The following is a 26710-nucleotide window of genomic DNA, read 5'->3' on the forward strand; positions in this document are numbered from 1 at the left end:
TTCCTTTGTCAGCCATGGCTGCCTAATCCTCCCTCTGATAACCTTTCTTTTCTTTGGGATGAACCTCTGCACTGTGTCCTCAATTACTCCCAGAAACTCCTGCCATTGCTGTTCTACTGTCTTTCCCACTAGGCTCTGCTTCCAGTCGATTTTCGTCAGTTCCTCCCTCATGCGCCTGTAATTACCTTTATTTAACTGTAAAACCTTTACATCTGATTCTACCTTCTTTCTTTCAAATTGCAGACTGAATTCTACCATATTATGATCACTGCTTCCTAAGTGTTCCCTTACTTTAAGGTCTTTTATCAATTCTGGCTCATTACATAACACTAAGTCCAGAATAGCCTGTTCCCTCGTGGGCTCCATCACAAGCTGTTCCAAAAAGCCATCCTGTAAACATTCAATGAATTCCCTTTCTTTGGGTCCACTGGCAACATTATTTACCCAGTCCACCTGCATATTGAAGTCCCCCATGATCACTGTGACCTTGCCTTTCTGACATGCCCTTTCTATTTCGTGGTGCATTTTGTGCCCCTGGTCCTGACCACTGTCAGGAGGCCTGTACATAACTCCCATTATGGTTTTTTTGCCTTTGTGGTTCCTCAACTCTACCCACACAGACTCCACATCGTCTGACCCTATGTCGTTTAGTGCTATTGATTTAAATTGATTTAGGAAAAATTGTTGAGTGAGAAATCAGAATTTATATTATTGGATTACGTGTCAAATTTTAGGGAACGATTAAATAGAGCAGGGGAATTGGCTAGACAACATTTAAAAGTTGCACAAAATGTGATGAATGGGATAGCGGACAAGAAATCGAAAATTCGTAGTTTTGCCTGTGGAGATAAAGTTTTAGTATTGTTACCAGCGGTAGGTGAACCTTTAAAAGCAAGGTTTTGTGGACCTTATCAGATTGAAAGGAAATTAAGTGAGGTGAATTATGTGGTAAGAACGCCAGATGGAAGGAAAATTCACTGTGTGTCATGTGAATATGCTTAAAAGGTACTTTGAAAGGGAAGGAGAGAAAAAGGAGGTTTTAATGATTCTAACTCAAAGTGACGAACCAAATCCAGATGACTGTAAATTTGACATACCTCAAATTAAATTGGAAAACGAGGATGTTCTTAAAAATTGGGATAAATTATTGAGTAATCTTCGAGAGGAAAAACGGACTGACCTGAAAGAGTTATTGATATCACATCGACAAGTTTGTGGAGATAAGTTGGGAAGCACTAAAATGGCTATACATGATGCAGATGTGCGAAATGTTGTTCCAATCAAATAACATCCATAATAGACTTAACCCTTTAAAATTGGCACAGGTTAACAAAGAGATTGAAAGTATGCTTAAAAATGGCATAATTGAAGTGGGTTGCAGCCAATGGAGCTCACGCATCATGATTGTACCAAAACCGGACGGTACCCAACGGTTGTGTGTGGACTATAGAAAAGTTAATGCAGTTACAAGAATGGGCTTTTATCGTATCCCACGTTTGGAGGATTGTATTGAGAAAGTGGGACAATCAGCTTGTATTTCCAAATTGGATTAACTTAAAGGTTACTAGCAGGTACCTTTATCCGAAAGGGCGAAGGCGATTTCAGCTTTTTGACTCCAGATGGTATATACCAATTCAACGTTATGCCATTTGGCATGAAAATCACCCCAGCCACATTTCAAAGGTTAACTAACAAAGTTGTTTCAGGATTACCCAATTGTGCGGTATACACCGATGGTCAGATCATTTTCAGCCAGACATGGAAAGAACATTTAAAGCATCTGATGGAGTTATTCGATCGATTTCAGGGGGCGGTTTGGTGATAAACCTAGTTAAAAGTGAATTTGGAAAGGCTCAAGTCACTTTCCTTGGCCAGACAATTGGAAAGGGTCGAATGGTCACACGGGATGTGAAAACAAGTTATTGAGGAGTTTCCAATACCTTCGACACGAAGGGAAATAATGCGATTTCTTGGCATGAATGGATTTGGTCGAACATTTGTGCAAACTTTTTGTAGCGTGGTTGCTCCACTGATAGACTTGCTGAAGAAGCGTACCAAATTCCAGTGTGCATCGGAGTGTCAGCAGGCTTTGATGGACTGAAGGCTGTGTTAACCACTGCTCTTGTGTTAGCCATCCCAAATTACACAAAACCATTCAAAGTAGCTGTTGATGTGAGTGATGTGGGCATAGGTTTGGTGCTTCTACAAGACAACGACGAAGGGCTAGAGTGGCCTATTGGTTATTTTTCAAAAAAATTGAATTCTCACCAGAAATAGTATTCCATGATTGAGAAAGAGACTTTGAGCTTGGTGCTGGCTTTGCAGCATTTTCAAATTTATGTGACCAGCAATCCGTCAGACACAATTATCTATACTGATCATAATCCACTGATGTTTATGGCGCGATTTCGGAATAACAATGCCAGACTGTTTCAATGGTGTTTATTGTTACAGCCATTTCATTTAAAAATAATACATGTGGCAGGATGAGAAAACGTGATAGCTGATGCTTTGTCAAGAATGTGATGACGAGTTACAGGAAGAAGAACTTAAATGGACTATCTTAAATGGACGAACCCTAATTATGCCTGTCTGCGTGTATTGCTTTTTTAAACGAAAAAGTATATTTACTGTCTGCATTTCTTAAAGGAAAGTGAAAAGGTGAAAAATTAAACCATCTTGAAGTTGATGGGTTTTTTTTCTGGGGGGAGGTGTCATGGGAATGTCACTTTAAGAAATGTTTGTCTGCTCAAGTGGCTGCAGAGATGTCAAAGTGTGGGTGGAACTGAGCTCTGGCTTTGCTTTTTAGTTTCGCTTTGAGGAAAAGCTACGATGTGTCTGGTTTTTAGTTTTATTTTAGTTTTGGAGAAGCTTCAATCACAGCAGGATGTTTTGGCCTTGGAGGAAGTGCAAAGAGATTTATAAAAATTATACCTGGACTACAGGGATTAGGTTACGAGGAGAGATTACATAGATTAGGCCTGTTTGCACTGGAATTTAGATGGTTATGGGGTGGTTTGATCGAAGTATTCAAGATATTAACAGATGTGGTGAATACTGCATGTAACTGGTATGTCACTGCGGATTAATCACACTGGAAGTCAAGGATGTTCAACTGCACTTTGAGTGCCAGTGGAATTAATGGATGCCAGTATTTGGTTCAGATGAGACTGGGCCATGTGGGAGGGCCTGCACGGCTGCGGCTCTTGAATGGAGAACAGTCCTAATACATGGAACAAGTAACACATTGATGGCTGGATAATCTCTATGACAAAGTTCTGGACATGTTAACATTCTCAGGCTTGTCTTCCATTTCTGTTGAGGAACCTCTGAGGGGTGATCGTTTTTTTTTGTGAAAATTAACTGATCTATCTTTGTATTTGTACCAATACGGAACGGTGATCATAAGACCATAAGGCGTAGGAGCAGAATTAGGCCAATGAGTCTGCTCCGCCATTCAATCATTGCTGCTATTTTCTCATCCCCATTCTCCTGCCTTCTCCCCACAACCCCTGATTCCCTTATTAATCAACAACCTATCTATCATAAGACCATAAGATATAAGACGAGCCCAAGAAAGAGATGTAGGACAGGTAGTGGCAAGGTTCCGACATGCCAGGGCGAATACGGAGGTTCTCATCCTCCACAGATTCGCCTAGGATGAGGCTATGTTGGGCAGTGCAAAGCCCCAGCCCTACACCCGCTCCCCCGGCCATCACAACGTTCCCTCCCTGCCTATGTTTCTGCCTCCAAGGGTCTGCGCAAGATCACTCCAGATGAGCCTATGTTGACACTGTCAGTGGTTCACCATACAAGGCAGGAGAGGGATGATAGCTCGCTGTGCGGAAAGCTCTGATGCTCCTCAGTTCCGGCTAAAATCTGATTCCTGTCTTTCTGCTGACAGCATGCTCACATCCATCCTTTGAAAGGGGCTGCATCGGGGGCTTTTGATCTTGGTCCACCATGTCCGGCGTGCAGGGGCTGGGGAGGGCAAAATGGCAGGGGTGCGAGCAGGCCCACAGTGAAGATTAACCTGATATGTGACATGTTTTAATAGTGAACATTGCACTTTAACAGATTTCCATTCCCCCTTGCTACAGATAGTGACCCCCCCCCCCACCCCCACACCCCGCTCCCCTCCAAAGTACTCATTCAGTGCTCACTTTTCTTGATATTCTGTGGTCTAGTACTGCATCGAAGCATATCCCCAAGATGCACGTCAGAGTAGGAGGCAGCCAACCTTTGGCCTTTGATGCCCTTGGCGGACGTTCTCTGGAGGGCCTGGAGCCTGGGTGGGGGGGTGAACAGGCTTTGAAGAGGCAGTGAGTTACCCACCACATACTTTCCAGCTTCTGATCTGCTCTTGTAGCCACAGTATTTATATGGCTGGTCCAGTTCAGTTTCTGATCACTACTAAGCCCCAGGATGTTGATAGTGGAGGATTCAGTGTAGGTAACATTATTGTATGTTAAGGAAAAATGGTTAAATTCTCTCATGTTGAAGACAGTTATTGCTTGGCAATTGAATGGTGCGAACGTCACCTGCTATTTATTAGTTTAAGCCAGAACGTTGAACAGATTTTGCTGGGACAGACTGCATCAATATTTATGGAATCGCAAATGATGTAATCGTCTGAAAACATTCAGAGTTGACATTATGAAGGAAGGTCATTACTGAAACATCTGAAGGTGGTTGGACCTGGGGTACAACCTGAAGAACCCATGCACCAATGTCCTGAGGCAGAGATATTTGGCCTCCAGGAAACACACCCATCTCCCGTTGTACTAGGTATGACTCTACTTAGTGGAGAGATTTCACCTAATTTCCACTGACTTTTGATTCATATGTTTGGATGTTCAATTTTGTTCAGGCTCCTTGATGTCACATTCAATCAAATGCTACCTTGATGTCAATGGCAGTCATTCTCACTTAACCTCTTGAACAAGCGGTATACTCATTATTTGTTATAGTCATTTAATATGGGATAACATGCACCCTCTGAAAATGAATAAGAAAAGGTGACATAAATTGACCTTGCTGGCTTGAATTCTAGAGAAAAAAATTAATTGCTTGAATGAAAATCATTCAGTGTTTATTCTACCAAAACAAATTGTAACAGTCCGAGAGGAGCAGTTTCTCACAATGCAATATCCACAATAGGGGCTGTTTAGCTCACTGGGCTAAATCGCTGGCTTTGAAAGCAGACCAAGGCAAGCCAGCAGCACGGTTCGATTCCCGTAACAGCCTCTCCGAACAGGTGCCAGAATGTGGCGACTAGGGGCTTTTCACAGTAACTTCACTCGAAGCCTACTCGTGACAATAAGCGGTTTTCATTTCATTTGCAGAATATGGGATTTTCAATCATTTGCTTTGAAATTTTGGTTGCGCATATTAAGTATTTTTAAAAGGTTGAAGTTGATCTGTTAATTGTATTTTAATTGCATGCAAGTGGTATAAATTAACTGGCTGTACACTTGAATACCTTTACATGGACACAGACTAAAACCATGGTTGTTGGGTTTAGGAGTTATCTGCTTGTAATTTATCACTCTGCAAATGTATATAGAACATAGAACATAGAACAGTACAGCACAGAACAGGCCCTTCGGCCCTCGATGTTGTGCCGAGCAATGATCACCCTACTCAAACCCACGTATCCAACCTATACCCGTAACCCAACAACTCCCCCCCTTAACCTTACTATTAGGACACTACGGGCAATTTAGCATGGCCAATCCACCTAACCTGCACATCTTTGGACTGTGGGAGGAAACCGGAGCACCCGGAGGAAACCCACGCACACACGGGGAGGACGTGCAGACTCCACACAGACAGTGACCCAGCCGGTAATCGAACCTGGGACCCTGGAGCTGTGAAGCATTTATGCTAACCACCATGCTACCATGCTGCCCTATTATATCTATTATATAAGTGTATAAAAATGGGTTCTAGTTCTATTCCTTCACCAACTAACTTTCTGGGGAATAACAATTTGGATATGCATCCCTGTGCCTAATTGACATTGAGTCCAAATCTATCAACAAAATGCTGGAAACACATAGCAGGGTATTATGTAATTGTAGAGAATAGACAGGTACACATTTTGAGGATAACCATTCTTCAATACTGACAGTTACATCAAAGCAGTAAGGAGAATGGGAAAATGTCAGAAATTACAAATGTCAAGCCCAGTTCTCTAATTCTAACAGTGAGACAGGCTATATTTATTATATCTTACTTCAATTTGTAAAATTTTATCTTCTAACCAAATTTGAAATATATTCAGTACATGGGTCAAAAACCCTTACCAGAGCTTCGTTGAAGATATGATTTTCCTTGGTTATTTCCTCTCTGAGCTTCTTTAGGTCTTCTTCATGCTTCTTGAGCAAACCCAGTTGGAAAAGTTGTTCTGAAAGATCTTTCACCTTTTAGTAGATATAATGTTCATTTGTTAGGTAAAGAATGGATATCATCTGTAAAAGATTTTGTGCTACCAGTTAAATCACGTGGTTAACTATGAATTGTTAGAATATTAAACTGCACCACAATAACAGTAAGGGTTACTACTGTTCTTAACACTAAAAAAGAGTTATAGGATCCTTCCAGGCACTCATATAAGACATAAATTAACATTCTAGCTAAAAATATATTGCACTAAAAGCGAATAGGCACTGAAATTGTGCTGTTACTTCTCAATACAAATTAGTCATACAGGAAAAAGGTGCATCTTTTTAATCCTACTCTCATTATCTTGGTGTAAAATGAATAATCAATTAAATGAACATTTCTTTATTTGAAAAAGACTAAGCTGAATTATCCAGCCATTGGGATTGTGTGTTCCCACCGGCATCTCAACTTCACCTGTGGATTTCCGGCGGCGTGGGGTAGCTTCAATGGAAAATTCCATTGACAAGCTGCAGGAGGAGAGAATCCCACCACCAGCAAATGGTGCACCGTCGAGAAACATGCATCTGGAGACTGGACAATACAGCACCAAGTTGATGTTATTAAAGCTAGAGACTGTTGACAAAGCAATGCTAAGATGTGCTGTGATGCCCTTAGCAGCAGTCACAGAAGAGTTACAGAATCACACAGTGCAGAAAAAGCCCTTTGACCCACCAAGTCTGCACCTACCTTTGAAAAACACCAGACCTACCTATCTAATCCCATCTACCAGCCCATAGTCTTGAATGTTATGATGTGCCACATGCTAATCCAGGCACTTTTAAAGGATCTGAGGCACCCCACCTTTACCACCTTCCCAGCAGTGCATTTCAGACTGTTTAGTCTGGATAAAAAGGTTCTTCCTCACATTTTCCCTAAACCTCCTGCCCTTCCCCTTGAACTAGTATCCCCTTGTGACTGACCCTTCAACCAAGGGGATTAGCTGTTCCTTCATTATCTTGTACGCTCGACCGGCAGATAAGGATCAAGTGAAGAAGATTGTGTTCACAAGCTTCACTGAAGATCTTAATAAGGTCGGGACAGGAGGTTTTCCCTATCCTTCCTCAGGAGTCAGCTAAACTCATCTCGACTTACAATCATGGGAGCAGCGGTTATATACACTTTAAACCCTTTGTAATATACCTCCTTACCCCTCCCACTATCCAGTATCCTTGTCTTTTGCTAACAAGTATTCTTTATTCAAGACCCTCAGATATTTACATGATGATACTTATGGCTGCAACCTCTCGGGGGTTTCTCAGGAAATCAGAGGCCCCCAGTTGCATGCTGCTCTTTGGGCAGGGTGGTACCCTGACACTGCCATCCTGACAGTGCCACTTGCATGCCAGCATGCCACTGTCAAGGTTCCCAGATGGCCATGGAAATTGGCAGGGGCACTGTCAAGGTGCCAATTTGGGGGTGCCAAACTGGCATTTTTTGCACAGGTATGATGAGGTTGGGGTGCCCTGCATGGTGTTGGGGTGGGCCGGGGACCCTTCAATGGTGCATTGGGACTTGGGGGGGGGGGGGGGTCGGGGGTTGTGTCGGGAGCTTCAGAGATCAGGGGCGGGATTCTCCAACCCCCCCCGCCGGGTCGGAGAATCGCCGGGGGCCGGCGTCAATCCCGAATTCTCCAGCACCAGAGATTCAACGGGGGCGGGAATCGCTCCGCGCCGGTCGGCGCCCCCCCCCCCCCCCCCCCACCCGCCCCGCCGATTCTCCGGCCCGCAATGGGCCGAAGTTCCGCCGCTGTCAAGCCTCTCCCGCCTGCGTGGATCAAACCACCTACCTTACCGGTGGGACCAGGCGGCACGAGCGGGCTCCGGGGTCCTGGGGGGGGGGCGCGCGGGGCGATCCGGCCCCGGGGGGTGCCCACACGGTGTCCTGGCCCGCATTCGGGGCCCACCGATCAGCGGGCGGGCCTGTGCCGTGGGGGCACTCTTTTCCTTCCGCCTTCGCCATGGTCTTCACCATGGCGGAGGCGGAAGTGACCTCCCCTGTGCATGCGCGGGGATGACGTCAACAGCTGCTGACACTCCGGCGCATGCGCGGACTTCCGCTCGCCAGCGAAGTCCCTTCGGACCCGGCTGGCGTGGCGCCAAAGGCCGTCCACGCCAGCTGGTGGAGCGCCAACCACTCCGGCGTGGAACCTAGCCCCTCAATAGAACATAGAACAGTAAGCACAGAACAGGCCCTTCGGCCCTCGATGTTGTGCCGAGCAATGATCACCCTACTCAAACCCACGTATCCACCCTATACCCGTAACCCAACAACCCCCCCTTAACCTTACATTTTAGGACACTACAGGCAATTTAGCATGGCCAATCCACCTAACCTGCCCATCTTTGGACTGTGGGAGGAAACCCACGCACACACAGGGAGGACGTGCAGATTCCGCACAGACAGTGACCCAGCCGGGAATCGAACCTGGGACCCTGGAGCTGTGAAGCATTTATGCTAACCACCATGCTACCGTGCTGCAATGTTAGGGCTTCGCCCCTAAAGGTGTGGAGACTTCTGCATCTTTGGGCGGCCCAACGCCGGAGTGGTTCACACCACTCCATCATGCCGGGACCCCCGCCCCGTCGGGTAGAGGAGTATCCCGGCCCAGGAAATGTTCCCATTTACTTGAATCCCACCCTAAATGTGGGATTGACAGATGAGAAAATCCCCAAATAAAAAAAAAGACTCGGAGTGAAAGCTAAAGGCTGCGCCCAAACTGAGACGCGACGCGGACGGTAAATCCCACGAGAAGCCTCTCATGGGATATTCCCGCTCACCATGAGTTGCGAGATCAAACGGGAGCTCATGAAACGTCATTATCTGGATCTGCATATTACTGCAGCAGTTTGATATGCACTTGCCGGAGTTACCCAAGGTGCAGCGGGATATAGCCCACACGCCTCGGATACCTTGAGCTAGAGCCGATTAGTACTTGTCTCCACAAATGGGGATCAGGCGTACCGGCACTTGAAAAAATGAAAATCGCTTATTGTCACGAGTAGGCTTCAATTAAGTTACTGTGAAAAGCCCCTAGTCGCCACATTCCGGTGCCTGTCCGGGGAGGCTGGTACGGGAATCGAACCGTGCTGCTGGCCTGCTTTGTCTGCTTTAAAAGCCAGTGATTTAGCCCAGTGAGCTAAACCAGCCCCTGGGAGGTCTCCCAGGGGTTCGGGGACCTCTGGGAGGCTGGGCTCTAAGCACGGTGATGTCCTGGCATTGCCGATGCCACCTGGGCACTGCCAGCCTGGTACCCTGTCAAGGCCAGCATGGACACCCTGGCAGTGCCACCTGCCTTCCACCTGGGATAGCCAGGGTGCCCAGGTGGTACTGGCAGGGGCACTACCAGGGTGCCAGGCTGGAAGTATCAAGGTGTCTGGGTGGCATTTTGCTCATGCCAGGGATCAGGCACAGGGGGGTGCCCTGCCCTTAAGTGGGATGTGGGAGACTCGATGACCCCCTTTTCACAGTAACTTCATTGAAGTCTACCCGTGACAATAAGCGATTTTCATTTCATTTCATTTTCATTTTAGCTGGGGCATTGTGGCAGGTCTGGGAGTCCCGTTGGGGGGTCTCGAGATTGGGAGGCCATTGATCTCTTCCTGCACTGGCGAGGGGAGCTTGTCATGCAGACAAGTCAGACAAAGTGCAGCCTTGGCGGAGTTTTCCTCGCTGAGCGCTCAAAATAAAAGAGTCCGGTTCAACAGCGGGGTCTTTCTCAACACTACAACCACCAGGAAACCACGGGCTGAACGTGCTTGACAAGGGACTGTTTCATTTCCGTTAATTTGCACCCTCAGTGTGGGTGAATACAGGTCTGGATCTCACCCAAGACGCCGGTTAAAAACACCCTGCCAAACCTGCAGAAAATGAAACTTAGGGCGCGATCTTTCCAAAAAGGAAGTCCCAAAATGAGCGCTTTGAATAAAGGGCCTGAACGGGGAATGACCAAGGCCTCACATAGCGTCTTTTTTTACAATGGAGAGTGCCCTTCGTTGGAACTCTCCCGAGATTAGGACACATTTGGCATCCCAATCTCTGGGGCCACTGAAAGAGTCCCCAACCTCCCTCCAGTCTGAACATCCACCCCCCCCCAAACCAGGCATCCCTGGCCCAATCATATGCAAAAAGTGGCAGCTTAGAACCTTGGCAGTGGCCCTGTCAGTGCCAGTTGGCTGGCATCCAGGTGGCACTTTTAGAGTGCCAGGCTGGCATTGCCAGGACACCACCCTGCTCAAAGAGCATGCAGCTGCCTTTTGGAGACCCCCACAAGCACCGTTCCATCTGGTCCCCATTACTGGGGACCTGTGCCAAACAGCGCTCATCCAAGATGCCCAAGACAAAGGGATTGAATCCCAAAGCCGCAGGTACCTTGGCAATCTGACATTAGAGTAAGGCTAACTGTTTCACTCTAATATGCAGATTTGCCAAAAAGTGATTCCGTCCTTGCATTGAATCTCACGAGGTTTTGCAAGCTGGGTAGATCCCGGGAATGGTGCCTCCCGGCTCAACGGCTTTTAACGGAGCGCTTTTCCGGCACAGCGTAGCCAGAGGATCACGTCAATGGGCATGGGGGAATTGCGGCCCTCATTTTCCAAAAGAAAGCTATTAAATTTGCATCTGAATCAATCAACACTTTTTGGTTTCTACGATCTCTCTGCAGTTATGATTTTATTCCCAGTAAACATTGGGTAGCGGGGGTAGGGCCAAATTTCAAAAGATAATGTATGGCAACTTGTAACATTGGCTGTCACCATATGCAGCCAGTAAAGCGCTTCTTGCTGCTCACACTATGCTGTGTACTTCCTAACACAGGGAAAAATTGTTTGGCAAGAGGTAAAGGATGTGAAGGCACAGAGCAAACAGATCGATCAACAGGAGCAGTAAAGGACAGAAGTGACTGAATGTCTTAAAATAGACTGGTATTTTCCATTTCAAAACAGCTGCATGTTTGGTTTGAGTAATGATCAGGCACTCCAATGACATAACTGGGTGGTTGACTCATTTGCATTGAATTAACTACTTAATGAGCCCAGGAATCACTTGTGCAGACTTTCCGTACAACGGTGTGCACACCACAGGTACTACAGAAGGCATAACATTTTGCGAACATTGTGGGCTAGAGGCTGGACCAAGTACTCAAATGCATATTCGAGCAGAGGAAGCTGGATACTGAATAACTGGCTCTTTCCTTGGACTTATCCTCCCATTTAAGAAAAACACACTGGTAATAATACATCTGAGTAAAAAACTACGTTTGTATTGATGTTTTAAAATTAAAATCGAGAAAGCTTAGCAACTAATACAGGATATATTGCTGTAATCTAATCATAGCGTCAGCTAAGATCACAAACGATAAGATGGAGCTTCAACAATTTATATTCATTAACCAAACCTCAGGATTGAATTAAAGTACATGCATCACGGGCTCTATTACAACGGTGGTTGATTACTCTGTAAATACAATGGAAATAAAATCCTGAAAACAGTTCAGGATATAGTTTAAAGGAATCCTAGAAATGTGGGTATCATTGTGAGCTGTCTAGAACGAAACTAATGTCAGAAAAATCTGGAATAAGACAATACGTTATTAATCGACCACATATCGAGATCAGAAGGCCCAATTGTGTGGCCTTGTTCAAGAAAGCATGCCATTACATACACTTCCCTGGAATTAAGCAACAGCAATTACAAACTCATTACAGGGGTGCAATTCAACCAAAACATTTCGATGTCCCATTTTGACAGGTTAGCAGGGTGTAACGACCCTGCTATCCAATAGCATTTTGTTGGTTTATTTGGCCTTGGTGAGGAATGCCCCATCACAGCCGCACTTCAGTCACTTCCTGCACTGGCGAGCTCAGCTTACCAGTGCAATAAGACTACTCGCGGATCGGGGCACAATTTTTAAAGTCAGCCCCGATTCTTCAAACCCTCCACTCCCTCAGCGAACCCACCACGGCCGCCATATCACTCCTCACCCCCCCCCCCCCCCCCCCCCTCGCCCCCTTCCCCACTTCAACTTACCTTTTCCGGACTCTTCGAGCCCCCTCACGCAACCTCTTATGGGCAAAGCACCCCAAGCCCAGCCCGGGAACCATGGCACTACAAGCCTAGCACCCTGGCAGTGCCAAGGTGCCAGGTTGGCAGTGCCAAGGCATCCAGGTGCTAGCGGGAGTGCCAAGGTACCATCCTGCCAAATGCCTGGACACTCGGGAAGGGGGGTTCTTCAATGGCCTGGGAAACCCCCTCAGGTGCCGTTACAACTGGTCCACGTTTGTGTGGCCCAGTACTATATGACGCCCAGATGAGGTCTCCCAAGCACGGCCGTTGAATCCCAGGCCCTGGAGAATCCGGCAAGCACCTATTTAAAGCGACCTAATGGCTCATTTGAATATGCAGATCTGGATCTCGCCCAGTGAGAGCGAGGTCCAGATTAAGACATCCCGCAAGATTCTGTTGAATCTCGCAAGACGTTTCGAGTGCTGCGAATCACGCGAGAGGCCTCTCGTGAGATTCAACGGCCTTGTACCGACAAGTCAGGCGCGATGAGACTGCTGAATAGTGCGCAAGGTCTCTAATTATAACTTGAATCTCAAGTAATTGTTATAGTTAGAAAATACTAATAAATAAAATCTAGGCAGTGAAAAAAAAGTATTCCCCAAAATAGTCAAACTCATGAAAAACAAAGGTGGAGGAAGGATAGAGCAACTTAGTTAGAAGGGTAAGGGAAACCGTGGGAGATTGTCTCACAGACATGGTCCTCTTGATGGGACCAGAATAAATGGGCAGGATTCCCAGTTTCAGAAACTAAGTGTGAACGGCAGAACTGAATCGGTGGACTTCCGTGACAACTAAATTGGCGCCGATCCCAGAGCAATTCATGATCCGAAAATGGGTTGGCACCCACTCCATTTGGAACTCGGCCAATTCCAATGAAAAACGGTGACCGATTTCCCAAGGTCGGACCCTCCACATCGTCCCGGTTTCCCTTCCCCTCTTTCCCAGCCCCAACCCCTCCCTGCGCACTCTGTCTCCACCTCTGCCACCCAAGGGTTCGGTGGGAACATATGATGGAACGGTCAGCTCGCATGCAGCGATTACCCAGGTGGATGATGAAAAGTGCTACTATGGGCAGGAGTCAGATGTTGTCAGATGAAGCAGAGACCAGAGCTCATAATAATAATAATCTTTGTTCGGCTTACAGTAACACTGCAGTGAAGTTACTGTGAAAAGCCCCTAGTCGCCACATTCTGGCACCTGTTCGGTACACAGTGGGAGAATTCAGAATGTCCGAATTACCTTCAGAATGTCCGAATTACCTAACAGCACGTCTTTCGGGGCTTGTGGGAGGAAACCGAAGCACCAGGAGGAAATCCACACAGATATGAAAAGAACGTGGAGACTGCGCAGACAGTGACCCAAGCCAGAAATCTACCCCGATTTTTAAAACCACAAGTGAACCTCGCCGTCGGTTATTGCTCTGGCGGAGGTGGAGCATCGCGGGGGTCAGGTCGGGCCCATTAATGATATGCCAATGGCGTTTACTGTACGTGCGGAGTAGAATGCTGTCAATGCACTGGAGGATGGCATTCCGTCGGGCATCTAGCGCCGCCCACAATTTTCGGCTCACATGCGATTCTCCATCCAATTGTGTTGAGCGATTCTGGCATTGCTGGCCGGAGAATCCCGTCTCATGTGCTTTCTGCACATACAAGGACAGAGAATCAGAATAAAAAAGCTGGCATTTAAAGCAGACCAAGGCAGGCCAGCAGCACAGTTCAATTCTCATACCAGCCTCTCCGAACAGGCGCCGGAATGTGGCGACTGGAGGCTTTTCACAGTAAGTTCATTTGAAGCCTACTTGTGACAATAAGCGATTTTCATTTCATTTTCAATTTTCATTTAATTTCATTTGCAACCCTGGAAACAGCTTTGTAAATTTCTTCTGAACTCTCTCCAGCGCAATTATGTCCTTCCTGTAATGTGGTGGCAAGAACTGAATGCAAACCCCTATCTGTGACCTAATAACCTTACAGTTCCAGCAATACATCCCTGCTTTTGTATTCTATACCTCGTGCAATAAATGACAACATTCCATGAGCTTTCTTTGCAACCTTATCTGTCTGCCTGCCACCTTCAGAAACATGTGAGCATGTACGCCAAGGTCTCTCACTTCCTCTGCCACTCTCAATATCCTCCTGTTTATTGAATATGTCCTTGCTTTGCTTGCCTTCCAAAATGCATGATCTCACACTTCTCTGGATTGAACTGCATTTGCCACTTTTCCACCCACTGAACCAAACCATTCATATCATTCTGGGGTCCATAGCTATCCTCTTCATTGTCAATTACACAGCCAATTATTGTGTCATCTGCAAACTTTCCACATCTGCCTCCCACATTTAAGTCCAAATCAGTAATATATACCACAAAAGGAAGGAACCCGACACTGTGCCCTACGGAATGCCACTGGAAACCACTTTCAATGTGCTAAAACATCTGTCAATCATTACACTTTCTTTCCTGTCACAGAGACAATTTCAGATTTAACCTGCCACATTTCCTGTATCCCATGGGCTTTTAATAATAATAATCTTTATTGTCACAAATAGGCTTCCATTGACACTGCAATGAAGTTACTGTGAAAATCCCCTAGTCGCCACATTCCGCCGCCTGTTCACGTGCACTGAGGGAGAATTCAGAATGTCCAATTCACCTAACAGCATGTCTTTCGGGACTTGTGGGAGGAAACCAGAGCACCCGGAGGAAACCCATGCTGACACAGGGAGAACGTGTAGACTCCACACAGATAGTGACCCAAGACGGGAATCGAACCTGGGACCCTGGAGCTGTGAAGCAACAGTGCTAACCACTGTACTACCATGCCATCTACAAATTTCCCCCCAAAAGTTAGTAAGACGTGACTTTCCCTTATCAAAACGATGCTGACTATCCCTTGTCAGCATCAATGGGCTGAGGTGGAGATGGTTAGCAGTGTCAAATTCCTAGGGGTACACATCACCAAAAATGTGTCCTGGTCCACCCACGTCGACGCTACCACCAAGAAAGTACAACTGCGCCTATACTTCCTCAGGAAACTAAGGAAATTCGGCATGTCCACATTAACTCTTACCAACTTTTACAGATGCACCATAGAAAGCATCCTATCTGGCTACATCACAGCCTGGTATGGCAACTGCTCGGCCCAGGACCGCAAGAAACTTCAGAGAGTCGTGAACACAGCCCAGTCCATCACACGAACCTGCCTCCCATCCATTGACTCCATCTACACTTCCCTCTTACTGGGGAAAGCGGGCAGCATAATCAAAGATTCCTCCCACCCGGCTTACTCACTCTTCCAACTTCTTCCATCGGGCAGAAGATACTGAAGTCTGAGAACACGCACGAACAGACTCAAAAACAGCTTCTTCCCTGCTGTTACCAGACTCCTAAACGACCCTCTTATGGACTGACCTCATTAACACTACACCCCTGTATGCTTCATCCGATGCCTGTGCTTAAGTAGTTACATTGTGTACCTTGTGTTGCCCTATTATGTATTTTCTTTTATGTATTTTCTTATATTTCCTTTTCTTTTCATGTACTTAATGATCTGTTGAGTTGCTCACAGAAAAATACTTTTCACTGTACCTCGGTACATGTCCTGGTAGTACTCCCTAAATGCCTTGTTTATCTTCTCTGGCTCCGACACCACATCCCCAGCCCCAATAAACAAATCCATCCATCCATCCATCTTGGCCCAAACCCAAACCTTCCTAAAACATTGAACAAGTAACGCCACTCCACCCAATCAAATGCCTTCTCCGCGTTCATGGACACCACCACCTCCGGTACCAGAACCCCTGACGGATTCATCACCACATGCAACAGCCTTTTTATATTAGATATAGATATAGAGAAATACAGCACAGAACAGGCCCTTCGGCCCACGATGTTCTGCCGAACTTTTGTCCTCGGTTAATCATAGAATTTTGGACACTAAGGGCAATTTATCATGGCGAATCCACCCAACCTGCACATCTTTGGACTGTGGGAGGAAACCGGAGTACCCGGAGGAAACCCACGCACACACGGGGAGGATGTGCAGACTCCACACAGACAGTGACCCAAGTCGAAATCGAACTTGGGACCCTGGAGCTGTGAAGCAATTGTGCTATCCACAATGCTACCGTGCTGCCCTTAAGAAGAAATTAATCTACACTCCATTATTCTACCCTAATCCATGTACCTAATCAATAGCCGCTTGAAGGTCCCTAACGTTTCCGACTCAATTACTTCCACAGGCAGTGCATTCCATGCCCCCACTACTCTCTGGGTAAAGAACCTACCTCTGACATCCCCTATATCTTCCACCATTTACCTTAAATTTATGTCCCCTTGTAATGGTTTGTTCCACCCGGGGAAAAAGTCTCTGACTGTCTACCATATCTATTCCCCTGATCATTTTATAAAACTCTACCAAGTCGCCCCTCATCCTTTTCCCAACTAATGAGAAAAGGCCTAGCACCCTCAACCTTTCCTCGTAAGACCTACTCTCCATTCCAGGCAACATCCTGGTAAATCTCCTTTGCACCTTTCCCAAAGCTTCCACATCCTTCCTAAAATGAGGTGACGAGAACTGTACACAGTACTCCAAATGTGGCCTGACCAAGGTTTTGTACAGCTGCATCATCACCTCACGGCTCTTAACTTCAATCCCTCTGCTAATGAACGCTAGCACACCATAGGCCTTCTTCACAGCTCTATCCACTTGAGTGGCAACTTTCAAAGATCTATGAACATAGACCCCAAGATCTCTCTGCTCCTCCACATTGCCAAGAACCCTACCGTTAACCCTGTATTCCACATTCATATTTGTCCTTCCAAAATGGATAACCTCACACTTGTCAGGGTTAAACTCCATCTGCCACTTCTCAGCCCAGCTAGCATCCTATCTGTGTCTCTTTGAAGCCGACAACAGCCCTCCTCACTATCCACAACTCCACCAATCTTCGTATCATCTGCAAATTTACTGACCCATCCTTCAACTCCCTCATCCAAGTCATTAACGAAAATCACAAACAGCAGAGGACCCAGAACTGATCCATGCGGTACGCCACTGGTAACTGGGCTCCAGGCTAAATATTTGCCATCCACCACCACTCTCTGTCTTCTATCGGTTAGCCAGTTCGTTATCCAACTGGCCAAATTTCCCACTATCCCATGCCTCCTTACTTTCTGCATAAGCCTACCATGGGGAACCATAGGGATTACTCGCGAGCTGCGTGCCCTTCATGAAGCCTGTTTGATCCTCTGCAACCATCCCCGGGACACAATCCTCCATCCTCCCCGCCAACAACTTACCCAATATTTTCACATCCGTGTTCAATAGGGATATGGACTTATGCGACCCACATTCGACCGGGTCCTTCCCCTTTTTCAGGATTAGTGTGATTACTGCCTGCGTCATCATCTCCAGCAACTCCCCTTTCTCCACTGCTTCATTAAACGCCCCCAATAGATGTGGTGTCAGGTCCTTCGCAAATTCCTTATAAAATTCCGCCGCCTATCCATCCGGCCCAGAGACCTTCCCCGGCTTCATACCCCTGATTCTATACAGCACCTCCCTCAGCCCCCGGGGTACCTCCAACGCCTGCCTCTTTGCTTTTTCCACCTGGGGAAATTCCAGCTCGTTCGGAATCCACCTCCTCCTGAATAAGTCACCTCCTGACTCTCCAAAGCCTGACTATCTACAAGGCACAAGTCAGGACTGTGATGTAACACTCTCCATTTGCCGAGGTGGATACACCTTCAACAACACTTACAAGCTTGACACCATCCAGAGCAAAGCAGTCCAATTGATTGGCATCCCATCCACAAACATGCACTCCCTCCACAACCGACGCACAATGGTAGCAGTGTGTACCATGTACAAGATGCACTGCAGGAACATACCAGGTATCCTTAGACAGCAACATCCAAACTCATGATCTATCTAGAGGACAGGAGGCAAATTGAAACACGACAACCTGGAAGTGCCACTCACCATCCTGACTTGGAAATACACCACCAATCCTTCCCTATCGCTGGATCAAATTCCTGGAACTCCCTCCATAACAGCACTTCAGATATACCTACACCACATGGATTGTAACATTGCAAGGCAGCTCATCACCATTTTCTCAAGGGCAATTGGGGATGGGCAATAAATTCTGGTTGAGCCAGTGAGGTCCACGTCCCATGAATGAATAGAAAACTTCATGCTTTAAAGCAGGGTCTCTCAGTTTTGAAGTCGCGAACTCTTTTGACATTCCAAGAGTACTGAATGAACCCCTGAGAAATATCCATATTATTTTGAAGAATTAAACTCCAAAAAATTATTACTGCATAATAGCTACAGACCTAAGAAGAAAGAACAAAGAAAATTACAGCACAGGAACAAGCCATTCGGCCTTCCAAGCCTACGCCGACCATGCTGCCCGTCTAAACTAAAATCTTCTACACTTCCGGGGTCCATATCCCTCTATTCCCATCCTATTCATGTATTTGTCAAGATGCCCTTAAATGTCACTGTCGTCCCAGCTTCCACCACCTCCTCCGGCAGCGAGGTCCAGGCACCCACTACTATCTGTGTAAAAAGCTTGCCTCGTACATCTCCTCTAAACCTTGCCCCTCACACCTTAAACCTTGCCCCCGAATAATTGACCCCTCTATCCTGGGAAAAAGTCTCTGCCTACCCACCCTGTCTGTGCCCCTCATAATTTTGTAGACCTCTATCAGATCGCCCCTCAACCTCCATCGTTCCAGTGAGAACAAACCGAGTTTATTCAACCTCTCCTCATAGCTAATGCCCTCCATACCAGGCAACATCCTGGTAAATCTCTTCTGCACCCTCTCTAAAGCCTCCACATCCTTCTGGTAGTATGGCGACCAGAATTTTTTTTTTTAAAATAATTTTTATTCAGATTTTCACAAAATATCAATAACAGAAAATATTAACAGAAAATAATATTAACAGCTAATAAAAGCAAGAAAGAACAACCCCCCCCCCCCCCCCCCCAGGTAAATACAAAAAAGAATAGATTAACACCCGTCATAGACAAGGAACACATGTACACGTCCCTTCTAACCAACCCACCGAAACAACTCCCCCGGGCTGCTGCTGCTGGCCTTTTTTCCCTACCGTTCTGCCAGGAAATCTAGGAAAGGCTGCCACCGCCTGAAAAACCCCTGCACTGATCTCCTCAGGGCAAATTTCACCCTCTCCAATTTGATGAACCGCGCCATATCGTTGATCCAGGCCTCCACGCTTGGGGGCCTCGCATCCTTCCACTGAAGAAGAATCCTCCGCCGGGCTACTAGGAACGCAAAGGCCAGAACACCGGCCTCTTTCGCCTCCTGCACTCCCGGCTCCACCGCAACCCCAAAAATTGCGAGTCCCCAGCCTGGCTTGACGCTGGATCCTACCACCCTCGACACCGTCCTTGCTGCGCCCTTCCAAAACCCCCCCCCAGCGCTGGGCATTCCCAGAACATATGGGCATGGTTCGCTGGGCTCCCCGAGCACCTAGTATACCTGTCTTCGACCCCAAATAACCTACTCATCCTCGTCCCGGTCATATGAGCCCTATGTATTAACTTGAACTGTATGAGGCTAAGCCTCGCACAAGAAAAGGAGGAGTTCACTCTTTCAAGAGCATCCGCCCACGTCCCCTCCTCAATCTCCTCACCCAGCTCCTCTTCCCATTTACCCTTCAGCTCCTCCACCGAGGCCTCGTCTACCTCCTGCATCACTTGGTACATGTCCGAAATCCTCCCCCCTCCAACGCACACCCCCGAGAGCACCATGTCCTGGACCCCACGTGGGGACAACAGAGGGAACCCCGCCACCTGCCGCTTGGTAAACGCCCTTACCTGCATATACCTAAAAATGTTCCCCGGGGGAAGCCCGTATTTACCCTCTAACTCACCCAGGCTCGCATACTTCCCATCTACAAACAGGTCCCTCAACCTCCTAACACCTGCCCTGTGCCAACTCAGGAACCCACCATCAATTCTCCCTGGAACAAACTGGTGGTTGCCCCATATCGGGGACCCCATCAAGGCCCCCACTTCCCCCCATGGCGTCTCCATTGCCCCCAAATTTTGACGGTGGCCACCACCACCGGGCTCGTGGTATACCTCGTTGGAGAGAGCGGTAACGGCGCCGTTACCAGCGCCTCCAGGCTCGTGGTATCTCAATCCTCTTCCATGCTGCCCCTTCCCCGTCCATTACCCACTTACACACCATCGCTGCGTTGGCAGCCCAATAGTACCCACAGAGGTTGGGCAGCGCCAGCCCCCCCCCCCCCCCCCCCCCCATCCCTGCCCCGCTCCAAAAACACTCTTCTCACCCTCGGAGTCCCATGCGCCCATACAAATCCATACATACTCCTGTTGACCCTCCTAAAATTTGACCTTCGGGATAAGGATGGGGAGGCACTGGAACAGGAACAAAAACCTTGGGAGCACCGCCATCTTGACTGACTGCACCCTGCCCACCAGCGACAGCGGCAACATGTCCCATCTTTTAAACTCTTCCTCCATTTGCTCCACCAGCCTTGTAAGGTTAAGCTTGTGTAGGGCCCCCCAGCTCCTGGCCACCTGGACTCCCAGGTACCTAAAGCTCCTCTCCGCCCTTTTTAGTGGGAGCCTACCGATCCCCTCCTCCTGATCCCCCGGGTGCACGACGAACAGCTCGCTCTTACCCAGGTTGACCTTGTACCCCGAGAAGTCCCCAAATTCCCTGAGAATCTTCATCACCTCCGGCATTCCCCCCACTGCGTCCGACACATAAAGCAATAAATCATCCGCATAAAGTGACACTCGGTGCTCCTCCTCCCCCCCCCCCCCCCCCCCCCCCCCCCCCCCCCCCCCCCACCCCCCCCCGCAGCAGTCCCCTCCAGTTCCTAGACTCCCTCAATGCCATGGCTAGGGGTTTGATTGCCAACGCAAAGAGCAAGGGGGACAAGGGACACCCCTGTCTCGTCCCTCGGTATAACCGAAAGTACTCCGAACTTCTCCTATTCGTGGCCACGCTCGCCATTGGGGCCTCATATAATAACCTCACCCATCTGACAAACCCCTCCCCAAAGCCAAACCTTTCCAGCACCTCCCACAAGTACCCCCACTCAACCCTATCAAAGGCCTTCTCCGCGTCTAGCGCCACCACTATCTCCGCTTCCTCCGCTACCGCCGGCATCATTATAACATTCAAGAGCCTCCGTATGTTGGTGTTCAGCTGCCTTCCCTTCACGAAAACCATCTGGTCCTCGTGGATGACCGACGGCACACAGTCCTCTATTCTTGTGGCCAAGATCTTCGCCAACAGCTTGGCGTCTACATTTAACAGCAAGATCGGCCTGTATGACCCACACTGCAAGGGGTCCTTGTCCCGCTTAAGGATCAAGGAAATCAGCGTCCGGGACATAGTCGGGGGGCAAAGCCCCCTCCCTTGCCTCGTTAAAGGTCCTAACCAACAGGGGGCCCAGCAGGTCTGCATACATTTTATAGAATTCAACCGGGAACCCATCCGGTCCCGGCGCCTTCCCCGACTGCATGTTCCCTATCCCTTCGACCAGCTCCTCCAGCTCAATCGGCGCCCCCAATGAAATGAAATGAAAATCGCTTGTCACGAGTAGGCTTCAATGAAGTTACTGTGAAAAGCCCCTAGTTGCCACATTCCGGTGCCTGTCCGGGGAGGCTGGTACGGGAATCGAACTGGCCTGCTTGGTCTGCTTTAAAAGCCAGCGATTTAGCCTTGTGAGCTAAACCAGCCCCAGGCTCTCCACCTGCCCCTCCTCCACCTTCAGGGATCTCAGCCGGCCCAAGAAGTGCCCCATTCCCCCCCCCCCCCCCCTCTCTGCTGGAGGTTCAGACTGATACAATTCCTCGTAGTAGTCCCTGAAGACCCCATTGATAGCTACCCCCCTTCGCACCACATTCCCTCCCCTATCCTTAACTCCACCAATCTCCCTGGCCGCATCCCGCTTATGGAGCTGATGCGCCAGCATCCTACTCGTATTCTCCCCATATTTATACATCGCTTCCTGTGCCTTCCTCCACTGAGCTTCCGGGCGACCAGAATTGAACACTATACTCCAAGTGTGGCTGAACTAAGGTTCTATACAGCAGCAACATGACTTGCCAATTTTTATACTCAATGCCCTGGCCAAAAAAAGGCAAGCATGCCATATGCCTTCTTGACTACCTTCTCCACCTCTGTTGCCCCTTACAGTGACCTGTGGACCTGTACACCTAGCTCTCTCTGACTGTCAACACTCTTGAGGGTTCTACCATTCACTGTATATTCCCTACCTGCATTGGATCTTCCAAAATGCATTACCTCACATTTATCTGGATTAAACTCCATCTGCCATCTCTCTGCCCAATTCTCTAAACGATCTAAATCCTGCTGCATCCTCTGACAGTCCTCATCGCTATCCGCAATTCCACCAACCTTTGTGTCGTCCGCAAACTTAATAATCAGACCAGTTACATTTTCCTCCAAATCATTTATATATATTATGAATAGCAAAGGTCCCAGCACTGATCCCTGCGGAACACCACAAGTCACACCTACAAAAACAAACTTAAATGACTTATATCAAACATTTATTATAATAAAAGTCTGTTACTCAACAACAAATACTTCTAAGTCTGCGTATTTTTTGTCATTTTTAATGGGAGCACACACACACACTCTCATCCACACCCACTTTTACCCACATTCTCGCCCCCTCATCCACTCACTCTTGTTTCGGGACCCAGCAGCCCTGATTCGTTTTGGCTCTTCTCAGCCCGTTATTTTGGCAAGCCCCCCGACCTTGGCTCCAGTGCTCCTCAGGTATGCCCCAGTACCAGCTCTTCTTGCGCCTCCCTACTCTGGCTCTCCTCAGGTCCACCATCCTTGGCTCTTCTTGGTCCAGGCTCTTCTCTGGACCCCCTGGTCCAGACCTGGCTTTCTCGGGCAGTCCTGGCCCCTGTTCCAGAACCCTGCGGTTCTGCGGAACCCAGTTTGGGAACCCCTACTTTAAAGTATCAGATCTATTGTAATTGCCAGGATGGAACAAGGCACCAGGTTCTCTCTTGTATTGATTGCAGCATTGTAATCAATGGGGTAGAAATTTCCCTTCTTAACAGCACTGTAGACATACGTAACAACATGGTCTGCAGCAGTTCAAGGAAGGCAACACGGCCTACTCAAGGACAATTAGGGATAGGCAATAAATTGTAGCCTAGCCAGAGATGCCCACATCCCATAAATGATTTTGTTTTTAAATTGGAAGAATTTGCCTCACAGAAACTGCGAAGGTGATTGGACTTTCCGTTTTTCAGTAAATTAGTTAGTTAAATACCGCTTAATAATATCATACTGTCAAAGCAGCAGCTAATACTTAGACCAATATTGGACAACCTGCGGCCCAGGGGTCACATGCAGCCCATCTGGGTTCTGAGTGTGGCCCATGAGACATTTTGTTGATAGTTGCCCATGCACAGAGTTGCCACTTTCTGTTGATTTCCATCCATGCAGTTTTTCTCCCACCGGTATGACTGAAATTATATGTAAATTGACTGTGAGAGCCATGCGCTCCCTCTGTGTCCATAGTGTAAATATTTAGTTTTTTTTTAACTACTTGAAGTTGATGATAGTTCCATTTATATCTAAATAATTAAGCATTTCCTGCAACTTATGAAATATTTGACATGCATTAAATGTATTTAATCTTAATCATGGGATCATGGTTAATGAACAAGCCTGACTTCAATCTTGTGGCCCACTCACTAGCCTAGATTTACCACCACTGACTTAGACAATTTGTTAATGTGTATTCTTCTGGCATTCAGATATCTTGGTTTTACATCTGGCAAATATGGCCGTGATCCTCCCTTCTGGGTAATAAGTCCCCACACTGGCGCCAACGACTCCGGCGTCAACGGCCCCCTCAAGGTGAGGAATTGTCACCTTTCTAGGGAGCTGGAGGGGTTGGCGAAGGGACGCGTGAGTTTGCGTATGCACGGAACAGCCAGCATGATTCCGCAGACCGGCCGGCGTATTCTCGCGCATGCGCGGAGCTTCTCTTATCCGCGCCGGCCCCCGGGCATATGGCGGAGCCCTACAGGGGCCAAGCGCAGATAGAAGAAATGCCCCCAAGGAACAAGGCCACTCGCAGATTGGTGGGCCCCGTTTGCGGGCCAGGCCACAGTGGGGACCCCCCACCCCCTGGGGTCGGATCCCCCCGAGCTCCCCGAGGACCGACCACGCATACTCACCTGCCAGGTCCCACCAGTGCGTGAGGTGAGTCATTCACGCCAGCGGGACTGGCCAATGGACGGATGCTCAGCCCATCAAGGCCTGGAGAATCGCCGGTGGCGGGGGGGGGGGGGGGGGGGGGGGGGGGGCTGTCAACTGCCCCCGACTGGCGTGGCGATCCCCCCCCACCCGAAAAACGGCGCTGTTGAATACGGCAGCCGTCGTCGGGTCGGCGGGCGGGATTCGCGCCTCCCACTGGGGATTCTCCAACCCGGCAGGGGGTCGGAGAATCCCGCCCAAGGTGTATAGATGTATTAAACAAAACCCTTCAAATTGAAAATGTTTTCACTAAATGGGACTAAATGTTTATATATATATATATATATGTCACAATACCTATGGTTTACAGGAATATTGATTTTCAAACCAGCTTAGTTGTTCATAATCACTTTGACAATGAAAACAAATGCACCGCAAATGTTACAAAAAGTCACCTTGCTTTACAAAGCACTAGCTGAAATTACTTATTTTAAACAAAGTATAAACTCACCTTTGATTCCAAATTAACTTTGTTTATGCACAGATTTTCTGAGCTATCTCTGAGTTTTTCATTGCATCTAATTATTTCTGATTTCACTACAATACAACAATAAATACATATTACAAACTTAAGAAAATGTTTCAATACCTACTTTAACAAGTGCTATAGTCAACTGATAAGTTTTAAAAAGTTGATCAGAATTGAAAGAAAAATATTTTTCCGTGTTTATAGCTTTGGCTCTACAAGATTAGATTAGACATGCTAAATGAAAGAATTATCCAATTGTAATTGATTTCTGCAGCTCAACTGATTTATATGAACCTTCTGAATCCTGATAAGGAACTGTTGTCCTGGACCCTCTCCACAGGGACTGTTACAGTTTATAACATATGGCTAGAACTGTGAGTCTAGAATAAAACATTGAATTGGTACTTTATATTGTATATTCAGCATTTTTTATTGTTATATATCACTGTAGAAGACAACTACAGTGTAATTGGACTTTTAAATTATTTTTCTCTCTTTATATTCTTCAACCCCATCATCAAAAAATAATATCTCATTCTTCTGGAATGGCTATTGCTATTATTCTAGACTCACAGTTCTAGCTATATGTTATAAACTGTAACAGTCACTGTGGAGGGAATCCAGGATAAAAGTTCCTTATCAGGATTCGGAAAATGTATAGAAATTATTTGAGCTGCAAAAATAAATTGCAATTGGAGTGGCTGTTGCTCAATGCTTTACTCAAAACACACATACTGATGTCTGAAATGATAATAACCTGCCATTATTTCAAATTTGTCATTTTCAGTTTTAATTGCTCATACAAAAATGTTTAATGGCAATGATAAAATGATGTTGATTAATTCTCATGTTTTAAATTTTGTTACTGTTCTGATGTGTTAAAACAGGTTATCCCACGCTAAATCATTCGATCAAGAAATAAGTTTGATAATTCTCTGTAAACTACAAGAGCTTGAGTGTTCATTTGGAAGTAATATTTAGCTTCACAGAAAGGCAGCAAATAAAACTCAAGTTAACAATTGGTCAAATTTTATCTTGCATGCAGGGTGAATGATCTGCATTTAAAGCTGAGGTGCATTAAGGTCCACATCAAATAACATGCAACAGATGGGCCAATCAGAATACACTGCATGGAAAGCAATTTAACTAGCTAAATGGCTACTTGACTGATATTAATGGCACAGTGCAACCAATTCAAATGCAGAATGTGCACTGTTTTGAGAAATTAAAACTAAGCTCAAGAAATTAATCAAGATTTAGAGATCAAAATCTGTACACCAGAGGCCTGAAATTTACGCTCCTTCCCAGCAGGTTCTGGAACGGAATGCAGGAGCAACAAATTACATGGATGGGATTCCCTCTGGGCACTTCTTGATATCCCGATGCTCACAAGGCGAGAAGTGT

At 47.1% G+C, this 26710-nt stretch overlaps 1 protein-coding gene across 2 annotated transcripts in view; it reads right to left on the reverse strand.

Annotated features, from left to right (window-relative positions):
- Positions 1-26710, reverse strand: part of ccdc172 (coiled-coil domain containing 172) — a 116600-nt gene that overhangs the window by 75114 nt on the left and 14776 nt on the right. For both annotated transcript variants that reach the window (XM_038773596.1, XM_038773597.1), the window contains exons 2-3: positions 25289-25374; positions 6309-6425 (exon numbers count right to left, since the gene is read on the reverse strand). In XM_038773596.1, coding sequence (XP_038629524.1) covers positions 6309-6425; positions 25289-25374 — 203 coding nt within the window. The remainder of the gene's footprint in view (positions 1-6308; positions 6426-25288; positions 25375-26710) is intronic.

Source organism: Scyliorhinus canicula, chromosome 16, assembly GCF_902713615.1.
Source record: "Scyliorhinus canicula chromosome 16, sScyCan1.1, whole genome shotgun sequence".
In the NCBI taxonomy this organism is placed as follows: domain Eukaryota; kingdom Metazoa; phylum Chordata; class Chondrichthyes; order Carcharhiniformes; family Scyliorhinidae; genus Scyliorhinus; species Scyliorhinus canicula.